At 40.9% G+C, this 13,123-nt stretch overlaps 1 protein-coding gene across 4 annotated transcripts in view; it reads left to right on the plus strand.

Moving 5' to 3' along the window:
* INPP5A (inositol polyphosphate-5-phosphatase A) overlaps positions 1 to 13,123 on the plus strand; it is a 237,210-nt gene that overhangs the window by 143,646 nt on the left and 80,441 nt on the right. For all 4 annotated transcript variants that reach the window (XM_035137830.2, XM_035137829.2, XM_035137835.2 and 1 more), the window contains one exon: positions 11,311 to 11,395. In XM_035137830.2, coding sequence (XP_034993721.1) covers positions 11,311 to 11,395 — 85 coding nt within the window. The remainder of the gene's footprint in view (positions 1 to 11,310; positions 11,396 to 13,123) is intronic.

The following is a 13,123-nucleotide window of genomic DNA, read 5'->3' on the forward strand; positions in this document are numbered from 1 at the left end:
TTCATATTCCACACGAATACAATACCAAAATATGTGTTTTAGGATAGGTTTAGAAGTACAAACATTGATGTAAAATTTGTATTGAATTACAAATCTTTGTACGGTTTCTTTAAATAAAAAAATCACAGATGGATGCAAAAATGGGACAGAGTGGACATATTATCTGTCCTAACTAAAAGCATTCTTTCTCCAGGGAAAACAGTTCTCACTTACAGCAGCCTTGCCCATTTCAGTAGGAGTAGAGTTGTGTTTTATTGTAGCAGAATTGACAAGTGCTTATATCATTATACATATCTAACATTGCATTAGGTGAATGTCAGTGTCAGATAAGATCATGGTTTTGTCAATAGAAGGGAAATATCGTTCCAACTAAAGTGAGCCAGTTTTCGAGCTCTAAAAATTGATTTTTATAGCTCTTCTTGTAATCCTTTCCCTGAATTACATATATATTATTGATGTGGTCTTTCTTGCCATCTTAATATCTGCTGACATGGTAATTAATTAAAAATATATAGCTTTTGTTGTTGTTCCTGTGGCACTATATTGAAATTAAAAGTGAACTCGCATATTAGTTAAACGGTGCTGCCAAATGCCCTGAGTATTAAGATGATTACCTAAGCCTCTTGACAACACCTTTCATCTTGTTGTTTGCTATTTGACCTTTTGAATTTTTTTTTGTATTATTAATAGGTTTTGGTTATTGTGTATTTTTTTTAAAAAAAAGCAAGAGGTTCAAGAATATGATAAAGTTGAGCTTTTTAATGTCAGTGTTACAACATTTCAAACGTGTCGGTGAAAGCACTTACATTAGGCCTTTTTCATTTGCTCTTAGATTGTCATCAATTATGTTTCCCCTTTATGTTTCTAGCCAGTCCTTTCTAGATGGGTTCTGCAGGCCATAGTCGCAAGTAGGATTGTTCAGAAGTACAGGGCAAGGTTCTCCTCAGAAATTCAAAGAACTATAGAATGTGAGAAGAGCCCTGGTAGGACAGGCCAAAAACTTGCCTAATCCAGAACCCTGCTTCTTTCTCACAGTGACAAACCAGATTTTTACCGCTGTTACCAGCAAGTGGTCTTCCAGGGTTAGGCACGCCATGATGACTAGTAACCAGTGAAAGCGTTACCCTCCATGAACTTGTCTTATACCCTTTTAAAGCCATGCCTGCTGTTCCTTCCATCTACGGACATGGTAATCTGCCTTACAGTGAGACAGGCCATTGGTCCTTGTCGCTCGGTAATGTCTACTCTGTTTTGCAGAAGCTCTTCAGGGTTTCAAACACACACTCTTAGCACTGAACTAGGGCCTGTACCTGTGGCTCTTTACTTCCAGGCCCTTATTTATTGCTACTCATCGGCCTTTCTCTCTAGAGTAGGGCTATGCCAAAACCTGTCCTCCAACCTCTCGGAGGTTTTCTGTCACTGTGAAAAAGGCACCCATCTTTCTGCCGAGAGAGAGAGAGATGACTTTTGATGGGTGAGAGTTGGGTTAACATTGTCATTGCAAGGTGGCTGGGGTGAATGTCGCCCATGTGTGGTTTTGTTTATTCCATTCAATGTTTCTCGTGCTCTGCAGCCTCCTCAGCTGCCTGCTTTCCTGATCTGAACTTACCTCATGATGTCTTCTCCAGAATCTTCAACAGGAGGCAATGGAGACTAGATACTGAGCTCCTGAGATTGGTGGCCTTAGCTATTTTGGGTGGTATTCTAGTTACATGTCCCATCAGCACAAAGATTCTGCTTTCCCAACAGACGTTTTCGCCCTCTTTTCACACTGTGCGCCCTCCTCAAATCTGCTCCAGAGGGTTGGGGGAACCCCTAGAATGAAATTTAAGGGGGTGCATGGGCAGAGAAGAGAGGGATAGCATTGCTTTGCTTTGGTGGGCACTTAGAAGAGGGTTTCTCAATAGTGAGTTCATGCATGGTGATAAAGTCCTGTAAGCATTTAATCATCTTATTTGTCCCTATATTCAGCAATATAAGTCTAGTGCCTCTTAATCCAAACATTCTCTTTCCTTTGGAGCTGAAAAACGCTTCCTAACTATACTTTCTATTAAGAGCAAATATAAAATCCAACATCCTCTATCCGATAACCTTTCTGTGACCTTCATTCTGGAACCACATTGAGATCCCTTTCTTGTCATTTTGAAAGGGGGGGGATTTAGCATCCTTCATGTATGCAAACACTCCTATTGTCTCTACTTATCTCAACCGCTTTCTAAACCTTTCAGGGAGGATACATAATGGGAAAAGAATTGTTTCGGCTTGCATGTTGAGACCTACTGCAGGCTACTATTTTTTTACTAGATTCAAATTGAAATAGACTCTGGCTTCAAAGTTTAGATTAACTTGAAAGTAGGACAAGTCGTTTCAGCAACAACAAAAATGCTGCCAAACACTAACACCAAATTGATACAATTAGTTGGTCGTGTTGTTTGGCCTCTTGTCAAAACTACAGTATTTCTTGTCTTTAAAGCATTTATTTCTTTTCTTCTTTTTTTAAAGTTAAATAATTGCCATGCTCTTCTATAAAGGCAACTTTATAGATGTCAAGGTACGTTTTTATGTCAGCTGCCTGAGTAGAGTCCTCAGATTTAATATGCAGCATGGGACTTTCAGAACATTACAAAGCTCCCTTTAAATATGTTTTGAAAAGAGTTTAAACTCTTCTCTGCGTCGCTGCTGAGTTCTCAATGGCTTTGCTTGTGTGCTTGAATTCCGTACTAAATATTTGCTTATTATTATTTCCCTGTGTGTGTCCTTTCAGCGTGTGTGTGTGTGTGTGTGTGTGTGTCCGTCCCTCTTTCATTGTTAACATCAAATTACCCTGCAACGCTGTTTAATGTCACTGCCTTCATTGGTACACAAAGCACACCCACGGTGGGAATTGCCAGCTCTCGGAAAAGTAGACCTATAAACATGAGAGTAGATAAAATATTAATCTTTAGCCTCCCAAGTTTTCCGTACAATTAGAAAGGTGTCTGTGAGAATTAAATAAAGTTGACCTCCAAATTGTTTCTTCCCTAGATATGTGACAATGCAACTGCTTTCTTTTTTTTCCCTCCTTCCATTCATCCTTTTTGGCCTGAGGTTGGGATTTTTGTTTTGTTTTGTTTTGTTATTCATTTAAAAAAAAAGAGTGAGAGAAGAACCCCCTTTTCATTGGTGTCAAGCTAGGATGAATCGGCCAGGGGAAGCATGTTTATAGACTGTGTGAAGAACTTTGTCTTTGTGTGGGAATGTTGGTGACACTGTTACTGCTTGCCTGAATGAACTGCGATGACGTGGGTAATAAGGTATCCTGCTGAGAGCCACAGCAGGCCCTTCTCAGACCTCCCACTTGATGGCATTCAGCTCCAGCCCAGTGTAGCTAATTTTTCCCATTCCCTCAATTCTTTTGGCCCCCTTACAAACAGAAAAGTCAACTTTTCACACCGAAGGCGAGATAAGTGCTTTAGGAAATAATCTTGTAAACAGAATGTTACCTTCTGACCTGCAGCTGATACCTTGACTCGGGACAAAACCCGCTTGCCTATTGCATTAGACATGGCTATTAAAGGAATAATGCAGCTGATCCTCCTTACAAAGTGCGCTGAGAAATGGTTTAGCCAGATCACTGTGCCTCTTGTCACACTGAATCATGTTCAGCAGCTCCCCAACACACACACAGAGCTGATACGCAACTGCTTCCTTCTTCCATCACCCCTCCCCAAAATCCTGTCCATCTCTGTTGCAGTATCCGAGGGAATAAGTATTGAAAGCCAGCTGCATCTCTCCTTGTCTTTTATTATTCCCTTGGAAGGCTGAAATGAACTTGAAGGCATAAAATACATATTGAAGGAGCCAGGGGAAAAAATCCTATGGATCTTAAACCACCTTGCTGCAAATTTTGAGTGGCATTTATGGAATAAAGTTTAATTACTTAAAAGATTACATTTCACTTTTTTTGCATATGAAGAAATAGGTAGGCAAGCCTTTAATGTATTGAAAATTAGTCAGAAAAGTTGTACTAAATTAATACTGTTAAGTCAGACCTCAGTCCTAAATGTGTTCATTAGGGAGTAATGCACTGAGATTTGCTTCTATGTAAACATGCATTGGATTGTGGTATAAGTAAGGGGCAAGTCTGTCAATTTAGTTTTCTATCAGTTTTCCAGTGTTAATTTCATTTTTCTTCCAAATAAACTTTATTGAGATTCAAATCAAAACATATCAAATCAAATTAAATTACATCAAATTACAACAATCAAACCCTAACAGATTTAGTATCATAATACAAATACATACCTGCTATTACATACTTCAATCTTCTTACTCAATCTAATTCAACTAAAACAAATCATATACAAATTATATCTCATAAATCTTCAAAACAAATACATTATCCTCCCCATTCGTATACTCCCACTTGTCTGCTTCTTGATCTCCTTAAATTTTGTTAGATACTGCTTCCCTCACCTTTCTATGTTTTACTCATTTTCCCTTCTATTTTATAATCCTTACACCCAGTACCGATCTTTAGAAATGGATCCAAGATTTTATTGCGGGGCATTGTTGTTTCATATAATTTCCAAATTTCTCCCAATTCTGTTCAAATTTTTGTTTGCTACTGCCTCTTATTCCAGTGTTAATTTCAGTTCACCACATTTTCTACACTGGCTTGTGATTTATGTTTTCAAAAGTCCTCCTGAAAAATCATTAGCATTTTAGCACACATTTCTCCTAATAGACACTTTTTTGCATGCCGTTTTGCCCGATACACAGATTTTTGAAATACTGTAATTTCCCCCTCAATATAGTAGTTTTTATGTTAGATGCATACTTCCCATATATATATATATATATATATATATATATATATATATGCGCATTTTTGCACCCATATCTGATACTAAACTTCTGTGAAAATGAAAAAAAATGCAAATTTTGAAGAATAGCTGTGCTTTAATTTATATATTGCTTCTGGAAGTGTGAATTAGGAAGGCTTGCATTTTTCTGAACTGAAATATTTTCCCATCCCCCCAGCTTGTCAGTTGTTGTTGTTGTTTAGTCGTTTAGTCGTGTCCGACTCTTCGTGACCCCATGGACCATAGCACGCCAGGCACTCCTGTCTTCCACTGCCTCCCGCAGTTTGGTCAAACTCATGTTCATAGCTTCGAGAACACTGTCCAACCATCTTGTCCTCTGTCATCCCCTTCTCCTAGTGCCCTCAATCTTTCCCAACATCAAGGTCTTTTCCAAGGATTCTTCTCTTCTCATGAGGTGGCCAAAGTATTGGAGCCTCAGCTTCACGATCTGTCCTTCCAGTGAGCACCCAGGGCTGATTTCCTTAAGAATGGATAGGTTTGATCTTCTTGCAGTCCATGGGACTCTCAAGAGTCTCCTCCAGCACCACAACTCAAAAGCATCAACTCTTCGGCGATCAGCCTTCTTGATGGTCCAGCTCTCACTTCCATACATCACTACTGGGAAAACCATAGCTTTAACTATACGGACCTTTGTAGGCAATGTGATTTCTCTGCTTTTTAAGATGCTGTCTAGGTTTGTCATTTCTTTTCTCCCAAGAAGCAGGCGTCTTTTAATTTCGTGACTGCTGTCACCATCTGCAGTGATCAAGGAGCCCAAGAAAGTAAAATCTCTCACTGCCTCCATTTCTTCCCCTTCTATTTGCCAGGAGGTGATGGGACCAGTGGCCATGATCTTGGTTTTTTTGATGTTGAGCTTCAGACCATATTTTGCGCTCTCCTCTTTCACCCTCATTAAAAGGTTCTTTAATTCCTCCTCACTTTCTGCCATCAAGGTTGTGTCATCTGCATATCTGAGGTTGTTGATATTTCTTGTCAGTACTGAAGGCAAAATAGTAAAATGCTGGCTGTCTAAAGTTCCTACATCCTCTTTCTTACTTCTTCTTTTAAATAACTAAATTCCTCCAACATTTTTATATAACAACAACAACAACAACTTTCTGAAAGGGTTTGAACTCCCAAATGCCAATTATTTGCTTAGAGTGTTTTGTTTTGCTGTTGTTAAAGAAAGCCGTAAAGTCTCAATTATTAATGTAAAACTTTAATCACTTAAAACACCAGGAAAAATATTGGCCACCCTTGGAACAATAGTAGCCATCTATCCCCCCCCCCAAAAAACCCTTTACCAGACCTTCTTTCCATCCATCTATCCATTCATTGTTGTTTTGCAAAATGTATTCAGACAAGGACCAACTCTAAACAGATAGAAACAGATAGAAGCTTTCTTCTGTAGCCTTGGTGAATTGTTTCCAGGTAGCTTGACAAACCTTAAAGCATATCAGACTTGAGTGAAAGTGTGACTGTGATAGTGGGTCTTAATAACAATTTTTTTAAAAGATAAGACTCTGGAAAGTAAGATTATGAATGCAACCCCAAAGCAGTGATTGATCACCCGGTGTATATTCTTCCCACTTGAACAAAGCAGTTCATCGTATGGGCTGCAAGTAAGTCCTGAAAACTGGAATTCCATTGGAAACCAGACTCTGCTTTAATTAAGTGCCACAATGAGAGTGCTAAAATGTGGGCCACAGAGGTACGCTTTCAGTAGCCCACTCTGGTATGAAGCTTCTGGATGGCCACTGTCTCCTTACCACAAGGCTACCAACTTAGACAGCTTTCAGTGGGGATTAGATCCATTCATGGAGGATATGGCTGCCAATGGCTGGTGCTTCTGAATGCCAGGTGTTGGAGAGCATAAGTGGGAAGACTGTCCTTGCAGTTACGTCTTGCTCGCAGGCTTCCCGTAGGCATCTAGTTGGTCACTGCGGTAACAGGATGCTGGCCTAAATGAGCCTTTGGTCTGGGCACTCTTTGTATGTTCTTAATGTTCCCCCTAATCCTCCTCAACGGGATGCTGAGATTAATTTGAGGTAACGCCGACCTAATCACCTTGGAGGAAGCATGGGATTCCAGTGTAATGAATGTAGTGTTCAGTTTTAAGTAGAAATTATGCATATCTGTGTTTAAAGGGCTTATTGATTTGTTCCATTTAGAGTAATGATTTAGAAATTCTTCCATTTCTTTACCAGCAGCATCAGCATAATCTCCTATTCAAGCACGCTTTATGATGTCTCATCCGTTGAGATAAATTTGAAAGGTTCCCTTCCCCCCTCTTCCCTGTGCCTTGAAGGTACTGTATTCATTATTACCCCTTTTCAGTGCTTACTTGCATGAAAGGGGAAAGCGAGTACCAAGGGATTTGCAGGGCTGCACTTTTCCCCTTGCCCCCTATTTTTGCAGTGCTTGAATTTTCATTTCTGCAGTGGGGAGACTGCTGTATTCATGGAGTTCTCTGAGTGATTTAGAACCCGGGAAAATCAGCATTCTACGTCACGCAAGAAGACTCCATGAGCAAATGAAACTCCCCGTTGCAAAAGCAACCACTTGTTAGTTGCCTACACAAGCTTTTAGTGATACTGAAAGCGCAGCCCCACAGCCCCTTGCTACTCATTCCCCCTCTTTACAGGTACCGTAATAACTGAGGAGGCCCTTGTCATGAAATGAACTCCTTCAGTGCATTGCGACTCTGAAATTCCATTTATGTCCATGTTAGTATAAATAATGGAATAAACTGGTCAGCTGCCTGCAACCTCTTAACGTTTATGTGCCCTCCACTTCATCTTTCATTCAAATTTTTCTCTTTTTTTCTTTTTTAGAGAAGCAAGTCTTGGAGTTGTGGAGGGAAATTTGTGGATGGGACATAGCATGGGAGACTGCTTCTCAGTTATGTTGAGTTCAGGCAGTACTTGTAATTTACTGAGGGCCAAAGTCAGGAATTCATATTGCAGTTTTATGGTTCATAAGTTAGTCAGTTTTGAGTATGGATTTTTATATTTGCTACAGCCGTTGCTGCAAATATTGAACTGAGTAAGAGTACTTAATGTGGCATGTGAATCATTGTTGAACAAGAAGGGAAGGCACCATCACAGATCTAACAACAGCAAGCAAGTGGATCATAACTGTGATAGATGGTTGCTTTCCATCTTGCCCCCACCCCCGCCGGAATATTCACCTATGGAAACACTTCACAAAGCATATGTTGCATGTGACGGATACATTTAAAAACATGGAACGTTGAGACTAAACGGCAGAATTACACTTTTTCTGGCTGTGGGCTGATTCAGACATAATGCCAAACCCATGAGTTGGTTCTACATCAACAAGGCCAGAAGGACCCTCAGGCTCAACCACTTCTCCATTCTTCTTCCCCTCATGATCCACTGTTTCTGGTTTTGTTTCCTGCTTTAAAGCAAACAACTGTTTCTCATTTCACTCAAACAAGCAAGCTGTGAGTGGCATGTCACCTAATCGGCCAGATTTATAAGCAACATAGTTTTTCCTCAATTCAAGAACAAAGGGAAGGAACTGAGGCACTAAGGAGAGAAGGAGGGGATGGAAGCATAGCAAGGTACTGTGGGCATGGGGGTCTTCAAACTTGTTCACAAACCATGGTTTGGTGTGTTGCAGCTGAAGCAGCCCAATGGCATTTCCTAATGGTCATTTTGGACTATTCTTCCTGCATGTTCAGTTAAAATGTTAATAGTCATTGTTCCCTGGAGGGCATTAGGTCACTCAGTCTGGTTGCTGATGTCACAAGTAACTCAAATATAGTAGCATTACATATAAAGGATGTGTACACCTGTGAAGAAATCCATGACCTGGAGCATGAAAAGCAGATTGAGAGTATATGGGTAAAAATTGTAGGAGAGAGGAACGACAGTGTGACCTTACTATGGGAGTCTGCTATAGACCGCCAAGCCAGACTGAAGACTTGGATGATGCCTTACTAGAGCAGATGGCCAAACATTCAAAAAGGAGAGAAATAATAATCCTGGAGGACTTCAACTTCCCTGATATCTGTTGGGTCTCAAACTCTGCCAAGAGTGTAAGGTCTGACAAATTCCTCCATTGCCTCGCTGACAATTTCATTTCCCAGAAGGTGGAAGAACCAATAAGGGGATCATCTACCTTGGACCTGATCCACACCAAGAGGGAGGAACTGATTGATGAAGTGGAAGTGCTTGGAAACTTGGGAGGAAGTGGTCATGTTCTCCTGGGTTTCAGGATACAGAGGCAAGGGAAGCTACCTTATATTCAGCATTGGTTCAGCAGCATTATCTATTCTGCCAAGCAGTCATACCAGCCCAAAGAGATGGAGCAGCAAATGGTGGCCTCATTCCAGTGGTGGGCTCCTTTAACTCGATCGGTTGTGGTAGCGTCATAGGATTGGGTTGTAAGTCTTGCAGATAAATTACAGTATTTTTGATGATGCAATGCGGACATCAGATAAGAACTATGTGAAATAGAATCAGATCCTCCCACTGTGAAACATTAAATTAATGCTGGTGACATGACTTGGCTGCTTCCTTTTTTACACCATTGAAATTTATCACTCCATTGGGTGATTAATTGCAACCTTTTATAGGAAATTTTGATTCATGGCATGTTCAAAAGGAAATTGTAATGCAGGATTACAATGAAGCCACTTCTAAAGCTCTCCTGGTCAGTTGGGGAGGGGAACACCCTCCTGAATATATTTGATATTTGATGAGCTGTCGAGATTTATAGTTGTTAACTGCTAAAACCTAAAGGAGTACATGCTTTTCGTATGCTGCTCGTTCAAACCCATTCATCTCTCTGAGATCACTCAAAGCAAGGCTGCAGATCGAGTTAATCTGGCAGCATATTCTGATGCCCCACCCTCTAGAAAATATCTTAACACAAATTATTTTACTAAGCAGTAGGCCAGTTTGATGTATTTATTTTCACGCCTTCAGGGTTTCTTGTTTTTTTTTTTTGCAACAGGTAGCTTTCCCAGGAGCAAAGCTATACATGTTGTCGTTGTTTAACTTAAAGTATCAAAACTGTCATAGAAACCATATTCCTATTACTCAAGCTGTAGCATCATAATATTTTTCACCTCAAAAAATCTCATAAATCTCTTTTCAAATTTGCCTACTTCAATTTGAAGTTCATTCCTAAGGAATATACTCGGGGGGGGGGGAGTATACTAGTAGTAATATTGCTGCTGCTACTACTAATAATAGTAGTAGCAGTAGTATAGCATGGATGGAACTCTGAAGAGGAGCACTCGACACTGCAACATTTTTTGACAGGCTACACTTCCAAATTTCTTCACAATAATGAACTTCAATCAGCACCTGCAAGAAGCTGGTTTATTTATGTTCAGCTGTTTGCCTTGCCTGATACAGTTGGTGCTTCTACAGTGGTACCTCTGGTTACGAACGCTTCAGGTTACGAGCTCCACTAACCCGGAAGTAGCTGCTCCTGGTTGCGAACTTTGCCCCAGGATGCGAAAGCGCGCCTCAGGATAAGAACGGTTTCAGCTTAAGAACGGACGTCTGGAACGAATTAAGTTCGTAACCAGAGGTACCACTGTATTTTTGATGGGAGGGCTGAGGCTAAGTGACGAGAGACAATGTCCACACCAGTGGCTAGCCTTTACGCTTTTTGTTGCCTAATCTAGCAATGAAAAAGGTACAGTGGTACCTTGGGTTACAAACGCTTCAGGTTACAAACTCCGCTAACCCAGAAATAGTACCTCAGGTTAAGAACTTTGCTTCAAGATGAGAACAAAAATCGTGCTCCGGCGGTGCGGCAGCAGCAGGAGGCCCCATTAGCTAAAGACGTACCTCAGGTTAAGAACAGTTTCAGGTTAAGAACAGACCTCTGGAATGAATTAAGTTCTTAACCAGAGGTGCCATTTTAAACTCATCTGGTCACATGCAGACACACATCCAAACATGAGCACCTGCTCATCAATGTTTTCTTTCAGTGGCAGAGAAGCTCCTCCAGGTTGGCTCCTCCAGGCATCCTAGATCAAGGGTGTGCTAGATCTGGCTGTATTGTATCTGGCTGAATTTCAGTAGATCAACAAGGATTTCTCATTCTGGATTGTTGTAACAATATTAATAATGGAATGACATGCACCCCCACCACCACCCTAAATTTAATAATGCTGAAATGAAGAAAGCTTGGTGTGGCCAGGAGTGGGTTTTTGGTTGGATCCCACCAAGTGGATCCCACAATCCTCAAGTCTTCTTCTCTCTGTCAGTCTACCTTAGTTCTTCTAAGGAACTTGTGCGCTTGCCCAGCGCCACCTTGCAGACCCTCTTCCCACCAAGACCTTGGCAGGGTTTCAGTAATCTCTTTGCAGTTACAATTCTGGGTATTGTTTTTAAAGTGAAGGTACTTTACAGATTCCTTTCTTTCACATACAGCTGAGCATACTGCATTTAATTCTTTTTCCCCCATTGTGCCTTTTCAGAATTATAGATCAGCGGTTTGAGAGAGTTTCATATTTTGTCTTTGGAGATTTCAACTTTCGACTGGATGCAAAGTCAGTGGTAGAGGTAGGACCTCCTTTTCTTCTTTATATCTGGACCCCATTGAAAATTCTTCAGTTTTTTTTTTAAAAATTGCTTAAGAAAGTTAACTGGCTTTTAGGCTTGCAGAAAAGTTCTCAATAGACCAAGGTGGTCACAGCCATCAAAAATGTTCCATCTGGGTTTCCTTAATTGCTGTTGCATCGCTACCAGTCCACCCATGAAGTCCAGCATAGATATTTTGGGTAGTGAATTTGCTGCCACTCAGCCAGGGCTCCAAAGACCACGTCATTCTGGCACAGCTCTGGAGATTGGAAATAACTATAATTGGGTCAGAACTGGACTGTGTGTAATTTGATATCGATACATTAGTCAGCTAATGAATTTGTGGCTGAGGTGAAATTTGAACTAAAGACCTTTCAGGTTCACAGTTCACATTTTCCTTAGTATTGACATTCCTGAATATGCCGTTTCCCACGCAGAGTAATTTCCACACAGCTTTCCCCCAAATTTCATTCCACAGAAATTTCATCTCAGATTTTAGGTTTAAAATGGGTGTATTTGTTTTAAAAAGAACAAACCTCTCATCCCTTCCTTTTTTCCTCCCTGCGATAAATCATAGGCAGCTTGAGAATCGCACAACAAATTTCCTATAATGGGAAATCCTCCTAATAACCTTCTCTAATCCTGATGTGTCTATTTTCATTTCCAGAGTGTTTTATGAACATTAATTAATGTTACGCTGCAACCATACATCTAAGGTTAGAGACGAAGAGTGCAACTTGTGCATGAATCAAACTTTTACATGTGTCAACAGTACCAAGCTATAAAAGAATAATTGCACGCCCTTTGCAATGTCTTAATAAAAGAGCCTGCATTGTGATCATGTAACTTAACTCTGTGAGCAGTGTTACTTTGTTTATAGAGAGCCTCAAGAAGGAAGGGTCCTTAAAGTTTCCTGGGAATCCAAATGGGGAAGATTCAATGAACTCACTTGCCTGCTTGCCAGGAACAAGTATCCCTTCCCAGTCTGGCAGGGAAGGCAGGCAGCGCTTCTAGGAAAAGCCACACCACCTTTCCTCCCCCCCCCCTTTATTTGCGGAAGAAAGGACTGATTATATCACTTCTATATGCTGCTGGCATATGTTCACATAATCCAAATGGGAAAGGAGAGAAAGAGAGAACCTGCCTGTAGGAAGCCAAGCGCAGAACTTTCCCCTGTAGTTAGAACTTTATCCATGAATGCATATAGTTAAATGCTATGAGTTACTGTGCTGGGAAAAATACTAATGATTTATCTCCAACTACAAAACAAGAGGCATGAAACATGTGCACAGAGGGGGATTTTCCTATGATGACTTCTTTACCTGCAGAAGTCTTCCCTGGGAAGGGAGAGGTGTGCATGGAGACGCTATGATGCCAGGATGTGCACAGATAGCTCTTCGCCCTCTTCACTTTTAAGCCCACAGGTGTTCCTTTTAGTGCATTAATAGGGCTGCCATGAGGATTGCAACATGGCTAAACCAGATTTAACTGGTGCAAAGGTAGTGTCAAAGGACCTGATGGAGCCACTATATTATTCAGCCTAAAGGTAAAGGGACCCCTGGCCATTAGTCCAGTCGTGACCGACTCTGGGGTTGCGGTGCTCATCTCGCTCTATTGGCCGTTGGAGCCGGCGTACAGCTTCCAGGTCATGTGGCCGTCATGACTAAGCCGCTTCTGGCAAACCAGAGCAGCACATGGAAATGCTGTTTA

The sequence above is a fragment of the Zootoca vivipara genome, chromosome 5 (assembly GCF_963506605.1).
Source record: "Zootoca vivipara chromosome 5, rZooViv1.1, whole genome shotgun sequence".
NCBI classification, from domain to species: Eukaryota; Metazoa; Chordata; class Lepidosauria; order Squamata; family Lacertidae; genus Zootoca; species Zootoca vivipara.